Source organism: Physeter macrocephalus, chromosome 16 (assembly GCF_002837175.3).
Source record: "Physeter macrocephalus isolate SW-GA chromosome 16, ASM283717v5, whole genome shotgun sequence".
In the NCBI taxonomy this organism is placed as follows: domain Eukaryota; kingdom Metazoa; phylum Chordata; class Mammalia; order Artiodactyla; family Physeteridae; genus Physeter; species Physeter macrocephalus.
Window position 1 is genome coordinate 61,760,381 of NC_041229.1, and position 17,871 is coordinate 61,778,251.

Consider the following 17,871-nt stretch of genomic DNA (forward strand, 5'->3'; position numbering starts at 1 on the left):
ACAGACTGTGGAGCTCACCGAGTAGGACCGAACCCTCTGGCATATGTCACCATCAACAGATGGCACCTGCAAGGCTTGGTTCCTGCTCTGAGGGCCCCTGTGTCCCTCTGATCCACTCCTGCCCACAGAATCATCCTGCTGTGTGCAGGGGCTTACCCACCTGTAGGAAGCAGGTTCCAGGCTGGGTGCCCTCAGGCAAGGAGGCATTGTAGAAAGTCCTCTGGAACTGTGGCTCATTATCATTCACATCCTGCAAGGCCACACTCACTGTGGCAGAGGAGGTGAGAGGGGGCAAGCCTCCATCCGTGGCCACCACAATTAGCTGTGGCTGTGGTTCCAACTCATAGTCCAGTGAGGCAGCTGTGGTGATGATGCCTGAAGTGGGGTCGATGGAGAACCAGCGGGTGTGGGCACCTGGGGCCAGGCTATAGGTGACCTGACCGTTGGTGCCCTGGTCAGGATCCCGGGCCATCACTCGCACCACGAAGCTGCCAGGCAGCGCAACCTCAGGCAGGGGCTCGGGTCGGTAGAGCTGGCGGTCAAAGGAAGGGGCGTTGTCGTTGACATCGGTGACATGCAGCACAAAGGCAGCCTCGGCTCGCAGCGGGGGTGAGCCTGAGTCTGTGGCAGTAACTCGCAAGTTATAGGCATCCCTTTCCTCTCGATCCAGCTGCCGAGCCACGCACACCAGGTAGATGACGCTGTCCTGGGTGCTGAGCGCAAAGTGGCCCTCTCCGCCCTCCAGGGACACATTGACATGGGCAAAGTCACCATCATCTGGGTCTGACACAGAGATTCGAGCAACAAGCTGGCCAGGGGGGGCAGCCTCAGACACTCGGGGGGAGCCATCCGCACTCAGGAAGATGACAGTCATAGAGGGCTGATTGTCATTGGCATCTCGCACGTGCACGGTCACAAAGGCTGAGCCCAGCTCAGGGTGAGCCCCTCCATCCCGTGCCTGTACCACCAGTTCATGGACCCGCCGTTGCTCAAAGTCCAGTGGCCGCTCCAGCCGCAGCAGCCCCGTGTGTGCATCGATGGAGAAGGGTCCGTCACCCTCGCTCTGCCTCCGGTTGATCTCGTAAGTTACAGCCCCATTGGCACCGGCATCGGCATCAGAGGCATACACCTGCAAGACAGGACTGCCGGGGGCCAGGCTCTCGGACACCACAGCATGGTAGCGGCTCTGATTGAAAGCTGGGGCATGGTCATTGATGTCCAGCAATGTCACGTCCAGGAGGGCCTGGGCCCTCCGGGGTGGTGAACCACCGTCGTAGGCCTCCAGTTGCAGCATGTAGTGTGAGCGATTCTCTCGGTCCAGCTCCCCGGTAACTACCAGCTCAGGCACTGGGGCCCCATCTGGACCGGGACGTGTCTCCAGCCGGAAGGTCTCCCCAGCCCCATCACCAGACAGTGCATAGCCCTGGGTTCCTAGGCGGCCAGCGTCTGCATCACGAGCAGGCTCCAGTGGGTAGCGGGTGCCAAGGGCTGTATGCTCAGGTATCTGCAGAACAGCTCGAGCCTGTGGGAAGGCTGGAGCGTGGTCATTGATGTCAGCCACTCGCACGGTAACTTCCACGGTGGCGCCATCAGGAGTGACTGCAGTGAAGCGGTAGCGATCCCGCCGCTCGCGGTCCAAGACTCGGGCTGTACGGACCACCCCACTGTGTTCGTCAATGGCCAGGTCTGTGCCCACACCGCTGCCCTCCTGGGCGGAGATGAAGTACATGGGAGGTGCTGCCGTGCCTGCTGGAAGCCCTGCACTGATGTCCCCGATCAGTGTGCCCGCTGGCTGCTCCTCATCAATCTGCAGGTCCAAGCTCCCAGCCTGACCCCAGGTGCCTGGCACCCCCGCACCCAGCAGCAGCAGCAGCAGTGATAGCAGGGGTAGGGGCCTGGGGCTCTGCATGCCTGGGCAAGAAGGTGCAATGCCCCGCTCCTTCTGCATGGCAGTGGCAGTCCAGTTGCGGCTTGGGCTCCAGCTCCAGGCGAGGCTCCGGGCCCAGCTTGATCTCAGGCTTTGGATCAGATCCAACTTGGACCCTGGCTCCAGCTCACGACTCCTGACCTGGGAGAAAATCGGAAGCAAAGAGGTCATGATGTGGGAGGAATCAACCGTCCAGGCTGGAGTCTAGGCCACACCAGGACTCAAGCATGCTCAGTCCCCCCGCAGGGCCCTTGTGCTGCCTCACACCGTCTGGGGCCCAGGAAGCTCCTCAGGACCCACTGCAGTCTTTACCTGGCAGGTCCCATCCCACTCTGATTCCCGTCCCCCCTCCACCCTGCAGCAGATTGTTTTTTCCTATCGTTCAGACCTAAATGCCTTCAGACTCCCTTCCTTCCATCTGTAGACTTAAACATGTGGCCGATTCTTTCTCATTTTTCTTGTCATCCAGGATTAATACCTCAATAATCATGTGCTTGGCAACCTCACCCAAATCTCAACATTGTCCTCTCTGCCAGAGACTTCTACCAACATTTAACTACGCTGAAGTCTCTCTCTCTCTCTCTATATATATATATATATATAAATATATATAAAATATATATATAAATATATATATAAATATATACCTTTAGCCCTACTTCCCTCTCTGTTCAACAAGAGATTGAGCACCTATTATGTAGAGGCACTGGAGACACCTCAGAGAATAAAGGAAACAGTCCAGGAGTTGGACAAGCAATTAGAAGTGTGATAAGGGCTGTGAGGGAGAAGTGTGGGAGCTGTGAAGGCATAGATATAGGAGGGGCTTATCAGAGTAAGGGAGTCAGGGAGTGCTTCTCTGAGGAAGAGACATTCAAGTCAGGATCTACTTAATGTAGGTGTTTGCTAGACAGTGGTGGGCAGAGAAGGGGATACAGAAACGAGAGAAGAACATTCAGAAGAGGGAACTGAATGGGAGGCTTAGAGTCTGCAGTCAAGAAAGGGCTGAGGGTGTCTGGGGGCAGGTAGGGCACAATGTGTGTGAGGTGTAGAGTGCTGGGGCAGAAGGTATGAAATGGGTCAGGGGCTCGTAGGCCATACTGATGAATCTGACTTTATGCCGAGGACAAATGGAAGCCATGAAAGCATCTTAAGAGTGGGTGCTGCAATATGACTTACGTCTTGTGAAGATCTCTATTGCTGCCCCTTTGTAAACAAGGATCACACAGATGGGAAGGTTATCTTAGGACAGCCCTTATAACACACTTGGGGGGCTTCCCTGGTGGCGCAGTGGTTGCGCGTCTGCCTGCCGATGCAGGGGAACCGGGTTCGCGCCCCGGTCTGGGAGGATCCCACGTGCCGCGGAGCGGCTGGGCCCGTGAGCCATGGCCGCTGGGCCTGCGCGTCCGGAGCCTGTGCTCCGCAACGGGAGAGGCCACAGCAGAGGGAGGCCCGCATACCACAAAAAAAAAAAAAAAAAATAACACACTTGGGGGAGTCCCAGTGAGGGTGAATTGATGGTGAATTGGATGAGTGTTAGCAATGAAAATGGGGAGAAGCGGATAGCTCTGCGGGACGTTTCGCAGGTAGAACAGGCAGGGCTTGATGATGGCTTGAGGCAGGGGATGAGGGAGTGGGAGGAGTCAAGGATGATGGGCAGATTTCGGGCCTGAACCATAAGCTGGACAAAGGCAGCCTTAAGTGGCCAGAGAGAGAGACAGAAAGAAATCCAGGGAAGGGCGGTGCCTCTGTGGCTCAGGGAGCCAGGGCTTCAAATGCTGCTGACGTTCAAGGAGGAGGAGGCCTAAAGCCCCATGAAGGCCTTTAAGGACTGAGTGAGAGCAGAATCCATGGAGACGTTGCCCTCTCTGAAAGGTTTGTTCACTTCATCTAATTTCTCACCTCTCACCCCCTCCTCCATCTACACAGAGAGTCCTCCTCTCCTGTGACACTGCTTTCACTAAGCTTCCAATCATCGCTATACTCTACATCCAATGGACACTTTTTTATCTTCTTGCTGGATCATTCTGGAACACTGAAACACTAATCACTGGCTTCTTGAAGCCTAGCCCTCCTGACCTCCCATGGTGACCCCCCACCTCTTGCTTCCATTGTACTTCTGTGTCCACTCTTCAGTCCCCTGGGCAAGTTCTTCCTCTGCCCTTAAAAACTGGTGCTCCTGGGCTTCCCTGGTGGCGCAGTGGTTGAGAGTCCGCCTGCCGATGCAGGGGACACAGGTTCGTGCCCCGGTCCGGGAAGATCCCACATGCCGCGGAGCGGCTAGGCCCGTGAGCCATGGCCGCTGAGCCTGCGCGTCCGGAGCCTGTGCTCTACAACGGGAGAGGCCACAACAGTGGGAGGCCCGCGTACGGCAAAAAAAACAAAACAAAACAAAAACAAAAAAAAACTGGTGCTCCTCAGGACTCAGTCCAGAGCCTCATGTTTTCCCACTTACCACACTGCCTGGGTGATCTTATCCACTCCCATGCCTTCAGTTCAAATGTATCAATCATCTTATGTACCGTCTATTTGCTAATGACTTTGCAATCTCCAGCTCTGGAGAGCACTGGAGACACATGTCCATTCATACAATGAACTTCCTTACAGTGTATTCCCAACCTTCACCTCAACTTGATTTTCTTCCTCCATTCCCTTTCCTGTGAACAGCACCACCGCTCAGAAACTCTCCTTGATTTCCTTGCTTTTCTTCAGTCCTGATTTCCAGTTAGTCTTCAAAACCTGACCATCTTAACTAGACATGTCTCAAGTCTGCCCTTTCCTATGTTTTCACACTGCTGCTGTCCCAGTCCAAGCACTGTCATCCCTCTTTTAGATTCCTGCCACAGCCCTTTACTGGTCCCCATGCCTCCTGGATTGGACCCTCTGATCCATGTCCACCTGACCAGAGCTATCCTCACAACTCTCACCAAACCAGTCGCGACAAAAGGCTTCCACTGGTTTGCCATTACTGACAGCAGAAAACTGCTGCCCATTACGGACAAAAAAATGCAGATGCACATACACCCAAACTGTGTCTGCAGTTTCACGGGTTCATGGACACTAGGTATAGAACTTCTTTTCGCAAGACAAAGCCTAACCTCCTTAATATATCTTACTGACCTGAGCCCTGCCAACCTCTCCACTGTGCCCCATATTCACCTTCCCCCGCTGCATCCTGCATTCCAACATTAAACCCATCACCTGATCCTTCCCAACTCCTTGCCTTGTATGCACCGTGCTCTTGTCCTGAGATATCCTTTAAAAGTCCTGTCCAATTGGCCATCCCCTACTCAAACTTCAAGATCTCATTCAAATATCCTGTCTTCTGTGGACTCTTCTATGATATCTCTCTGACCTCCCTGCAGTGCCTATGGTATCCCCTACTGGGCTCGCACTGCTTTTGATGCACACTGACAGTAAACTGCATAGCAGCCCTGATTTGTTCATGTGTCTGCCCATCACACCCCTCCCCCTACACCGAACTGAAAGCTCCTTGAGGACAGCAGCTTGAGGGTCTTAGTTAGTTTCTGGGTCTCCAGCAGTTCGTAGAGGTATCACGAGAGCAGGCAATCAGTGCTGAACAAATGTGCAGAACCTCATAACTGCACACCACCACCCTCACCTACTGACACAGGGAGAAACGTCTCTGGACATGCCAACTCAGACAATACACACAAACACGTGTGAGCCCGTGCCCCTGAGGCACCATGGTCAGGAGTGTGGCTGTAGAAATGGCTGCAGAAGTGTGTCCTTTGGTCTTTCTAGATTTGCTCTGCTCTAGGACTTCCTGTCCTCCCAAGGGTTGAGAGTTTCTGACCCTCTACTTACACTTCCACCCCCGCCCCCAATCTCTCCCATCTGTGTGAGGCAATGAAAAGAGCTGGGACTCTGGAGTTTGAGCTGGCTTTGAGTCCAATCTGAGTGTTATTTTCCTAATCTATATAATGGACATGTTAATGCCTACTTTGTGGGGTTTTAGGAGAATTACAGGCAATGGAAACAAGGAGCTCAGAGTTGGGCATTTGGTAGATGCTCTCTCCTCGGTTCCCAACACCATCCTTGGCTTCAGAGTTCTAGGATTTACTAAGATCCCTCTCCCCAAGGCTCAAGTCTGTGAAGTCTGTGGAGCTTCCACATGGACTAACAGATCAGAGGAATTCAGAACAAGGAGGTCAGAGTGAACACAGGCCTGACTCAGAGAGGGGAGAGGCTGTGTGTAGAGAGATGGCACAGTGGCCGGGGCAGGGATCTAGGCCTAGAGACTGGGTTAGGGGTCAAGGGTTAGGAATTGGTCCTATTCATTTAATCAGTCAGTGGAGAGAAAGCAGAGTGGGGATAATGGATAGTGAGGTCAATGTACTTCTTACATTCTGTGTTAGGATTCTTTGTCCCCAACCCAGAACGTCAGCTGTTTGAGGGCCAGGACTGTATCTTATTCACCTTTGTGTGTAGCACAGAGAATGGCACATAGCACATGATCAATACATTTTCTGAATGAAAGGATGTATGAATGGTATGAGATAAAACTCAGGTGAATGATCAGCCTTGAGGAGGAGGGATTCAGGCCCAGGCAGATGTCCCTTCTCCCAACCCGTGTAGACCTTGGTGCCCTCCTGGGTCCCTGTTCAATGCAAACTCCCCCATACACCCTCACAGTGGATGCACAAAGGTGCCTACTCACGAAGTCACAGACCCCCACACAGCCAGGCACACAGATGCACAGACTCACATGCAGACAGGCACACTCAACACACACACTCACAAAGACAGGAGCTACTCTAACATACACAGAGACACCCAACCTCACAGAGGAGCATGTTATCACTCACACAGATGGGCATGTTCATTCACCTGGAACCTTCCCCCACCCCCCACACACATGCAGGCACACATGCAAGCACACACAGGCATGCTTTTGCCCACACAGACACATACACACGGAAAGACACTTTCTCGAGGGCCTCACACAGGCGCGCGCACACACACACACACGCACACATACACACAGCCACACTCACTCACACCCCCTCCCTCTCACGGACACAGACAAACCACTTTCACCCCTGCACAGACTCACGCTGGCAGGCCTGCGCACACGCTTGCAGACGCAGCCACATGCCGGCACGCTCTCACACACGCTGTTTGGGCACTCGTGGTCAGCTCTGTGGCTGCCGCTGTGACCTCGAGGTCCCTGGGGCCTGTCTGGACTATGCTTCATCACTTCCTGCTCCAGGGCTTCTAGTTCCAAACTCGAACTCCAGACTCTCTCCCGAGACTGTCTCATCCTCTCTCCAACTCAGCACCATCTCCCCATCTGTCCACTGTTTCTCACTGCTTCTTCCCCAAGACTTGCTCCTCCTCTCTGTTCCTGTCTCTTTCCCTCTCCAGGTTTGTCCCATCCCTTCCCCCAGACCTGGCCTAAGCCATCCATCTTGTCTCTTTCCCCAATCTGTCCTGCCTCCTGCCCACATCTGTCTTCTTTCTCCCCCCAGATTGGTCACATCTCTTCCCCCACCCAGTTCTGCCTTGCTACATGCCCTCACCCTGTCCCGGTCCTGTTACTCTGTCCTCTGGCTCCATCCTGCTCTCCCCCTCTAGCCCCACATCTGGGCCTCTGGAACCACAGCTGGTTCTCATTAGGAGGGGGAGGGGCAAGACTGTTCATTGGGGCCTGCAATGTGATGTCAATCCCCCCCCCGCACCAGCAGGCTGTGCGTCTATAGGACCTGGGAGCAGGGAGAACATGGGAGAGGAAAGAGGTGGGCTGTGGGGGAGTAGTAGGGGGACCATAAGGGAAAGGGTGCTCCAGAAGGAAGCAGAGGAATGGCCCAAGGTGCAGAGGGGAAGCAGGCTGGGGGAGCTGGCACCTCACAGGTCTCCTCCCTCAACTTCCTGTCCCAGAGCCAGGGAGGGGCTGAGACCAGAAAGACAACAGGGTGAGGAGGGGGCTGCAAAAGGCAGATTGGCTCAGAAGTGGAGGAAGAAGAGGGTAGCTTTGGTGAGCAAAGGGAGGTGGAGATACAGGGCCAGGCATAAAGGGGAGAGGAAGAGAGGCGAGAGTTCTCATGGGGGATGACCGGGAGCAAGACTGAGGGAGAGTGAGTGTGTGTCGGCAAAGGAAAGAGTGAGTGGAGTTCATACAGAAAGGGGAGGCAAGTCAGAGACAGGAACAACTGGGCTGGAGAGGTGGGGCGCGGTAAATAAAGGCGGGAGCTAGGGCTGGGGAGTGGGTGGAAGGGGGTAAAGAGGAGAGGAGGCGTTAGTAAGGGAGGAGGGAGGAGAAGGCTGACAAGCTGGCTTCCTTGGATGTCCCCGGGACAACCTCATGGATGGGTGGCCAGGGCAGTGCCCGGGCCTGGCTCTGTCCCTCCTGAGGACTGGTCCCACTAGGCACCTCAGGGAGGGGCCGGGGATGGATGTCAGCAGAGAAGGCAGAGGGAAAGTTTCTTTTCTGAACTGTTAGTGTGCTGGCAATTCATAGATGGTGCCTTATTTAATCATCGTAACAACCGCGTGAAGAAGGCATCCCACCTTCCACTGAGGAAACTGGGGCTCAGGATGAAACAACTGTCCTGAGTTAACACAGCCTTGATTTGATCCCAGGACTATGCACTCCATACTGCCTGAGATTCATGGAGAAGGGAAAGATGAAGAGAGGAAGAAATTTCAGGGGAGAGACCTAGGAAGACAATGGAGGCCTGGAGAAGAGAACCTATGGGAGGAGGGACACCAAGGACAAGGTGTTTGTAACCCAGGTCAGCAGTAGCGGGACAGAGAGGACACAGAGAAGAAAGATGTGAGGAGGTGAAGTTGACAAGATTTGGCCACCGACCCTTCAGGAAGGGTGAGGGAATGGAAGGGCTCTAGACTGACTCCAGGGTTCTGGCCTGATTACTAATGTGGTGCCATTAGGACACCACAGAAAAGAAGCCATTTTGGGGGTTCCTGTTGAGGTCTCCCCATGGAGATGTCCCAAACACAGTTGGATTTGCAGGTCTGGAGCTTAGGAGAGAGGTCTGGGTTGGAGATGGATTTGGACCAATCAAGGAGTAACTCATAGCCAGGGGTATGGAGATCCATCAGGTAGGACATGTAGAACGTAAAGAGAGTCTAGGACAGAGCCCTGGGGAACAGTCACATTCAAGGGGCAGACTGAGGAGAGCGATATTCTTCTTGGAGGAGAAAGAGAAGGAGGCCGTAGCTCAGAAGTTAAAGGAGGGAGCATTTCAACAAGGACGGAGAGATCGATAGTGTCCATTGCTGCTGAAAGGTCAAGAAAGATGAAGACTGAGAAGTGGCCACTGGTTTTAGCAGTCAGGAGGTCATAGTGATCTTGGGGAGAATCGTTTCAGGAGAGTCCTAAGGGAGCAAGCCTCCTGCAGTGGGAACTGATAGAGAATGAATCAACTAACAACTAGCCATAGACCAGATGTCAGTATAGATTCATTCATCAACACATGCTTACTGCACTCCTAGAAAATGGAGGCAATGTATCATGGTGAGGTAGGACCAGACAGTGCTGAAGACATGGACTCTGGGGGCAAACCAACTCTGGGATTTCTCCCCAGCTTCTCACTTGCTAGCTGTGTAATCTTGGGTGAGCCACTGAAATGCTCAGTGCTTCCATTTCCTCATTTATAAAATAGGGACAGGGACTTCCCTGGTAGTCCAGTGGTTAGGACTTCACCTTCCAATGCAGGGGGGGGGCGGGTTAGACCCCTGGTCAGGGAGCTAGGATCCCACACACCTCATGGCCAAAAAACAGAAAAACATAAAACAGAAGCAGTATCGTAACAAATTCAATAAAGACTTAAAAAAAATGGTCCACGTAGAAAAAATAGGGACAGTGATACTACTACAGTGTATTTGCAGTTAGAATAGTGTGTTGCACACAGTAAGCACACATAAGCATGAACACAAACATGCTTGTATAAGGACACAAGCATTAACTATTATTACAGTGGTTAAGAAGATGGGCTCTGCTGTCTGACAGACTCAAGTTCAAATTCTGACTCCACCACTTACAGAGAAATCCTGGGAAAACTGTTTAACCTTTCTAGACCTAAGTTTCTTCTTTTGTAAAATGGGGATTAAAGTGCCTACTTTATATGGTTGATATGATAGTTAAATGAAAGAATGATAAAAAACTTAGCACAGTGGCTGGTACACAGTGAAGGCTCAATAAATGTTGGCTGCTATTGCGTGCCAGACACTCACAATAACCCTGGGATAAGTGTTATTCCACAGATGAGGAGACTGAGGCTCAGACTAGGTAGCAGAGAAACATCTGGAACATAGCTCTGATGGACTCCAGAGCTAGTGCTTTCTCTTCCACAATATTGCTTCTCTGCTGGAGGGCTTGGAACAGCCTGATAAACGTTCATGTAAGTGGCCAGGCAACCGAACAGGGAAGGAGCCTGAGCAGAGCTGTCCGTAGGAGAGTAACTCCAGCAGTATATGCAAGGTGGGTCGGAGTAGGAGGTGATCAGTGACGAGGCAGTTATGAGTCCAGGTTGAGGGTCAGGTGGGCATGGTCAGTGGTTAGAGGGGAAGTGACCAGAGGATGCTTGGAGGTCTCCAGGAGACAAAGGGAAAAACAGGAGAGGTGGGCCCAGGGCATGTGTGTGAAATGATTCACTAATAGATTTATTCAATAAGTACCTATTGAAGACCTACCATGTGCCAAACACCATGCTAGGCACTAGAGACACAGCAGTGACCTGGACAGATCACGTCCCTGCCTTCATGGCGTTCACAGGTAAGGGAGGCCTGGGCCGGGATGGGCAGGGCAGGGTGAGGGAGCTACAGTGGTGGAATGAGTAGCAAGGACCTGGTCTTAAGATCTGACTCTCACAAGTAGAGTCCGGGCTGCAGAGGAGGCCAGTGAGGCTGGAGCTAGCAGAGAAGCTGGAGACGTCGAGGGAAGAACGAGTCTGGGGAAGCAAGAGGTGGAGGAGAAGGAGAGAGTAGTAGAGGGACTGAGATCTTGGAAGTAAAATGGACTAAGTTAAGAGCTGAGCACTTAATAGTTGTTTTCTTTCTCAATCCTCAGAACAACTCTCTTACTGTTACCTCCATATTCAGCTGAGGAAAGGGAAGCTCAGAGAAGCTAAGGTCATCCAGGTGGTGAATGGTGAGGCTGGAAGGTGTGAGGTGTAGCCCCCCTTCCTTTCCTCCCTTTCCTCCTTCCTCACCAAGCATACGAGAATGTGTTCTAGGCTCTGAGAGGAAACAGCTCCTTCCATGGAGCAGCTTAGACAGAAAAACATAAACAACAGGGCACTCCACTGTGCTAAGCGAACACAGAGGGGCATCCTGACTCAGGCCTGGGGGTTCTAGGCGGACTGCTGGAAGGAGGTGCCCTCTCACCAGAGGACACAGGAACTGAGAAGCCCCTCCTAAGTGGCAGAGGTTGAAATGCCCAGAAGTCATAGGATTACCTGGAAACACTGACACCGGAGCTGAAGGAAGGGGCAGGCAGCAGGAAACCAGGAAAAAGATGGGATCCGATACCATGAACCCATGGGAGGGGCTTTTGCTTGCAGGTACCGGGGCATCAGAGAGTCCAGTCTTGCTTCTGTCACCACTGACAGGCAAAAGGAAGAGGAAGAAGAGGGCACAAGTATCTGGGAACCTGATACAGGGAGGAGCAGGGGCCTGGGTGCCAGGAGTAGGAGGGCTCAGAGTGGTGTATGTGAGCGGGTGTTAGAGGAAGGAGCAGCCCGTGGCACCTCCAGGGAAGGGGGCCTGGTGGAGTAGAGCAGATGGAGAGGCACTGTAGTCCTGTGGCCTGATGGCATGTCACAGCTTCCTCGTCTTCCACTCCCTCCAAGAACCCCAATAGGCACGTGGCCCAGTAGAGTTGGATCTGCAAATTTCTGGTGTTTGTTAAATATTTGCTAGCTGAATGAAAGGGAAATAAAGTACAATAGGGGAGAGGAAGAGGATCCAGGAAAAGAGAAGTCCAGGTGAAAGAGAGAGAAGAGGAGAGACAGTAGGGTGAGGAAGGACAACTTGTGGGGGAGGGGAGTGGAAATGTCTCTAGTGGGTAAGTGGGCATGTGTGAAAATGTCTCTACTGTGTGGGCAGCTGAGACCAGGGGTCAGTCTTCTGAAGAGTGAATGAGGGTGAGGGAGGTGCTGTGAGGTGCCTCATTCATTCATTCATCTGTTCATTGCCAAGCATCTGTAGAGGAGTCCGGGGACAAGAAGATGAATAATATACAACCTTATCATTAAGGATATCCCAGCCCAGGCAGAGAGACAGAAAGGGAAGAGGTAATGACAACAGTGAGACAAGAGGGTCCCAAGCTTGCCTGGTGGTCAGGAGAGACAGGGTTTGAGACTAGAGCTGAGGATGGGAAGGGGTTAGCCAGGAGACAAAGGGAGTAAAAGGCTTTTCAGGCAGTATGTGCAAAGGGCCAGAAGCATGGAAGAATGCAGTGTCTTTGGGGAACTACAAGGAATTCAGTATGGCTGGAACTTGCAATGTGAGGGAGCTATGGAAATGGGAGAGGGTGGGGGAGTCAGGTCATAACAGACCTCCTAAGCCTCCTTAAAGTAGAGATCTCACCCAAGACAGTGGTAGGATACTAAAGAATGCTGAGCAGGGAATGCCATGGCTGGATTTGCACTTTAGGGAGATCCCTCTTGCCGCAGTGAGAAGACTGGATTGGAAGAGGGAAGAGTAGACGTCTAGGGAGACAAGTTAGGAGGCTCTTGAAGTAATTCATGTGAAAAGATGGTGAAGGCAGTAGCTGAGGCCATGAATAAAAGGGGATGGGATATCAGAGACAGCTGGAAAGGAATTAGAACCAACAGGTCCCAATGACTTTCTGGGTTATGGAACATGTGGAGAAGGGAGTGGCTACGGTTAACTTCTGGGTTTGTAGCTTGATAACTGAGTGGGGATGGTGGTTTGCGGGAGGAAGGAATGATGAGATCAGGTCTGGACATGTTAAGGGGCTTTGGACACTATAGTAAAGATCAGGTAGGAAGCAGACCTGCAGGTCTGGGGGTCCGAAGAGAGGTCTGGAAGAGATAGATATTTGGGAGTAATCAGCTTATACAGATGATAATTAAAGCCCTGGAAATGAATGAGACAGATGACCAAGAGGGGTGTATACAGTGAGACAGTAAGAAGGTCCAGGCCAGAACCCTAATAAACAGTAACATTTAGGGGCCACCCAAAGGAGCCCCCAAAGCAGACTGAGAAGGAACAGCCAGGAGGTGCTCTGAAAGAGAGATGCATAGATCCCACCCTACTGTATTATCTGTTTATTTGCCTGTCTCCCTTGCCAAGGGTAGGAATAGAATAGTGTCTTCTATTACAGTATCCTCACCACCTAGCAGTGAGCTCATTAAATACTGACAGAATAAAATTGTGGCTCAAAAGGCGTAAGAATGATTCAAAGGGAAAAAAACAGTCAACAATGTTGGACCCTGCCAAGAGGTCAAGCAGTTGAGGACTTTTGAAAAGAGCCCCTAAATTTGGCAGGTGAGAGGTCATGTTCTCTTAGGGAGAGCAGTTACATTGGATGGAGCAGAAGTAAATGGGAAGTGAGGAGGTGGGAGCAGCTCTGTGCGGAAGACCCTTCCACAAAATGTGGCAGTGAGGCAAAGTGAGAGAGCGTCTTAGCTAGTCTGGTATTACAGGGTTAATACCTGGAGAGGTATTATAACCTAGAAGGTAGGAGAGCCTGGAGGCTCTTCATGTGCTCACAGGAGGAATGGGTACAGAGGGAGAAACTGGACACATGGATAAGACTCAGAGTAATTTGTGAGGCTGAAGGCGGTGGGATCTGCAACAGCCGAGGGAATTCAAACTGGATGGCCTCAATTTTCCGAGTGGCCGACAGACCAGGTGTGTCTGTCATGTCTACTCTTCCTTTCTCCCTTTCCTTCAGCCTCCACATCCACTCTGTCACTGAGCCCTTCTGACCCCACTGCCTAAAGAATTCGTGAAACTATACTTCCTCGTCTTCTACTGCCACTCCTCCAGTTCAAACCAGCATTATCCCCTCCTGGGTTCCTGCAACAGCCAACTATCCCTTTCTTTTCAGACTCCTCACTCCAGTCACCACACTGCTGTCAGAGTGGTATTTATAAGACAGATCTGATCATATCACACCACAGCTTCAAATGAGTTGGTGATTTTCAATTATTCTTGGCTTCCATAAGCTTTCATATGACCTGCAAGAACTGTATGACCTAACTAACCCTTAATTACCTCTCCCAGACTCTGTGACCTGCCCTCACGTAATGCTACTAGTGCGAGGCTCACTGGATTACTTTCTCCCTCAGACATACAATACTTTCTTACGTGTGGGCTTTCCATTGCTGCTCCCTAGGCTTGGCATATTTTCCACCCACTTCACCTCACCTCCACCTCTCCTTTGCTTGGTAGACTCCCTATGTATCTATCAAGCTTAAGCTTAAATGTCACTTCCTTCCAAAAGCCTCTTCTGGTCTCCCTACAAGGGCTCAGGTTTCCCTGCTATGTGCTGCCATGGCACAGCGCTCACCCCATAGCCTGTAAGCTCCATACGGGCAAGGACCATGTCTATTTTGTTCACTCTTGTAATGCCAGCACGTACCACGCTGCCTGGCACAGAGTAGGTGCTTAATAGGTGTTTGCAGAATAAATGATCCAGCGAGTTGACTAATTAATCTGCTGAAAACAATGAGGGATGTAAGGTAAAGGGATGTGAAAAAATAGAAAAAATTTCATCTATTTATTTATGGAGGGCTCAGTTGAGGGTGCAATTTATAGAAGCATGAATTTATAGAAGCATAACTTGGTGTGGTTGAGAAATCATTCCAGCTAGGGCTGAGACTTTGTGGGATGGGTGGTCTCAAGGACAACAATAAAACGGAACAAAGAGTGGCCAAGGAGTGGGTGAAGTGATGGTCCTGGGCATAGAAACTGGAAGGAGAGCACAAAGCCAGAAAGGGGCAGATTAGGACAAAGCAAAGAGGTCAAGGGCAAGGAGTCATTATGAGGTTGAAGAGTAAGTGGAATGGGACCAAGGGCATCGGGGAGCTGGAAGGACACTGGAGGCTGAGGGCAGAGTGGAATGTAGGAGTTCGAATTTTAGAGATGAACCAATTATACAGAGTGGTCGGGGTAGGGGAGAAGGTAACAGTAGCTAAAGAGCTCAAGAAACTGTGAGGCTACACTTGGAGGGATACTTGGAACCATGGCAGTGTATAGGGTGAGGGGAAGACTGATCTAGGTCCCCAAGTTTTCAGGGAACTAGAGGGTAAGCCTGGGAAGTCTTTGAGTGAGAAGAAGCCATGGTATGAGTATCATAAGTTAATGGGAGTTTATTCAGCAGTTGGGACAGCTCAGTCTGTGGTGTGTGCAAGACACCTAAAACTGTGTTTCCTATGGGATATACAAACGGGTGTTGGTAAGGGTGACTGCAACACAGCCTCCTGTTAGTGTCAGGTCTCTGAGACACCTGCTATGTACAGGCAGTCCTGATGAAGTATAACCTAGATGATGGGTTGGCTGTGACAGGGTTACCATTGGATGTATATTGCTGTGGCAGTGTCTCCGGAAAGGTGCTGGCAGCAACGGTGTCTCCCATGGTTTGTGGTGGCCTTGACAATGATCCTGTGGGAATGTGTTGGCTGCACCATTTCTGTCGTGGGTGTATGCTGTTCTGAGAGCACCCTCTGTAAATGTGTATTGGCTCTGACAGTGCTTCCGGGGGGTGTGTGATGGCTGTGAAGGCATCTCTTGTGGATGTGTGCTGCCTGCAACTGTGTCCCCTGTGGGTATTTGAGGAGTTGACATAAGCAACAATATTTTTCTGGCCTATGACCCCATGGCTGTGAGCCCGGCCCACGCCACACTGAGCTCATTGTACTTCTAGACCTCCATTTCCCCACCCCCTCCACGTGGGACCAGGCCCGCAGTGACCTCCCTCCGTCCCCTGCACAGGATTCCCATCTAGGCATTCTGAAACAAACTCAACACCAGTCTGGGTGACAGACCTCCAGTTTGGGCTTCGCCTGTCTCTCCTCTGTTTCTCTTTACTTCTCCCCCCTCAGTTTCTTTGTTTCTGTCTCAGTTTGTCTCTGTCACACACCCATCCTCCACATTCTGACACATGGCTCCCACAGAGGCAGGCAACACGCGCGCGCGCGCGCGCGCACACACACACACACACACACACACACACACACACACACACACACACACACTCTCCCTCACAGGGACTGGCTCACCAGACACATACTCTGACCCACACACCCTCGGAGTGACACGCACGTACACACGGCCAAACACACACTCTGACCCACACACCCTCGGAGTGACACGCACGTACACACGGCCAAACACACACTCTGACCCACACACCCTCGGAGTGACACGCACGTACACACGGCCAAACACACACACACACACACACACACACACACACACACACACACACAAACTCCCCAGTGACACGCACTGACTCACACTAGGCGATGCACTCGCGCTCACATTCACATTCGGAGGAGCACACACACACCCTGCCCACACCCCCGGCACACTCACGCCGCCACACATCCGACTCGATGACACACGCACACAAAGACCCCCAGGCCCTGCCCCCACGCTCACGTTCACGCTCGTCCTCGTCCCGCAGGCCCAGGCCCCCCCTCCCCCATTGTCTCCGGCTCAGAACAAAGCCCCCGGCTCCGTCGCCGCCACCGCCGCCCAGGAGAGGCCGGCGGCCCGGCGGGTGCGGCCGGACGGGCCGGGCGGCCGCGGGCACTGACCTCCGCGCGGCGCGGGCTCCCTTGCCCGGTCCTGGGGCGCCGTCCGGCGCGGTCAGCCCCCTGGGCAGCGCCCGCCTGCGCGGGGCCTGGGGCCGCTCATCGTCCGCCACTGCTGTCTCCCGGCCAGCGAGTAGCTCCAGGCGGGGGGCCGGCCGTCGGTAACCCGAGCCCCCGCCCCTCCGCCCGCGAGCCCCCGCCCCCGCCCCCACCCGCGCTCCGCGCCGCTGCCCCCCCAGCGCCCGCCAGTCCTCCCTCCGCCCCTAGACTTCCCGGCCCCAGTCCCCGGCCGGATCCGGCCCCAGCGCTGCGCGGTTCCCGCGTCCCCGTTCTCTTCCCTTCTCCTGGTCCAAGCGCCCTGTCCCCTTCTTCCGTCCCGTTCTCTACATCCTCTCTCATCGTCCCCTTCTCCTTATCGTCCTGCTCTTCCATCTTCTTTCCTACCCCCCATTCCTCCACCGTCCCCTCTTCTCCCTCACTGCCCTATTCTCCCTCCCAACCCTTTTCTCTCCATTCCCCTCTCCCTTCTCCCTACCCTCTTCTTCTCGCCCCATCTCCCATCCTTTCCTCTCCAGCCCCTTGTCCCCATCCCTTCTCGATCCTTTCTCCTCAGCCTCTTCTCCACACCAGTTCTCCCCATGTCCTTTGCCTGCCCTTCTCCTTTCCCTGTCTCCCCACCTCTTCTCTTCACCTCTTTTCCCCCAACCCCTTCTTCCTGTCCCTTTCTCCCTGTCTCTTCCCCACATGGCTTTCCCTCCCAGTTACTTTCTGTCATCCCTCTTTCCTCATCCTCTTCTTCCACATTAATCTCTCCATTCTCTCCTCCTGGTCACTTCTGTTCAACCCATGCTCTTTATTAGTTCTCCTTCCCTCACTTCCTCTTTCATCCCAAAGTTGAGGCTCCAGATGGAGAGTATTGGAACGAGGAGATTTAGGGATGGTGGTCTCACTCAGGGTATACTCCTCAGAAAAGGAAAGCGAGATGGAAACTAGGCAAGGAGGTGGGAAGGGGCTTGAGGGGCCAACTGGCAGAGAAAATGGAAAGAAGTAAATCAGATGGAGGCAGACAGTATTAAAGAACTGGAAGAGTTTTTATCCCTCCTCTTCTGTCCTTCCTGTGACTGAGTATAGGCTGTGAGTCCAAAGGTATTCCGACTTGAGACATGTGCAAATGGT

At 52.7% G+C, this 17,871-nt stretch overlaps 1 protein-coding gene across 2 annotated transcripts in view; it reads right to left on the reverse strand.

The window, feature by feature from the left end:
• Window positions 1–16,759, reverse strand: part of DCHS1 (dachsous cadherin-related 1) — a 35,629-nt gene extending 18,870 nt beyond the window's left edge. For both annotated transcript variants that reach the window (XM_024118686.1, XM_024118685.1), the window contains exons 1-2: window positions 16,699–16,759; window positions 161–2,068 (exon numbers count right to left, since the gene is read on the reverse strand). In XM_024118686.1, the coding sequence (XP_023974454.1) occupies window positions 161–1,948 (1,788 nt within the window). In that variant the 5' untranslated portion in view covers window positions 1,949–2,068; window positions 16,699–16,759. The remainder of the gene's footprint in view (window positions 1–160; window positions 2,069–16,698) is intronic.
• Window positions 16,760–17,871: the final 1,112 nt, after the last annotated feature.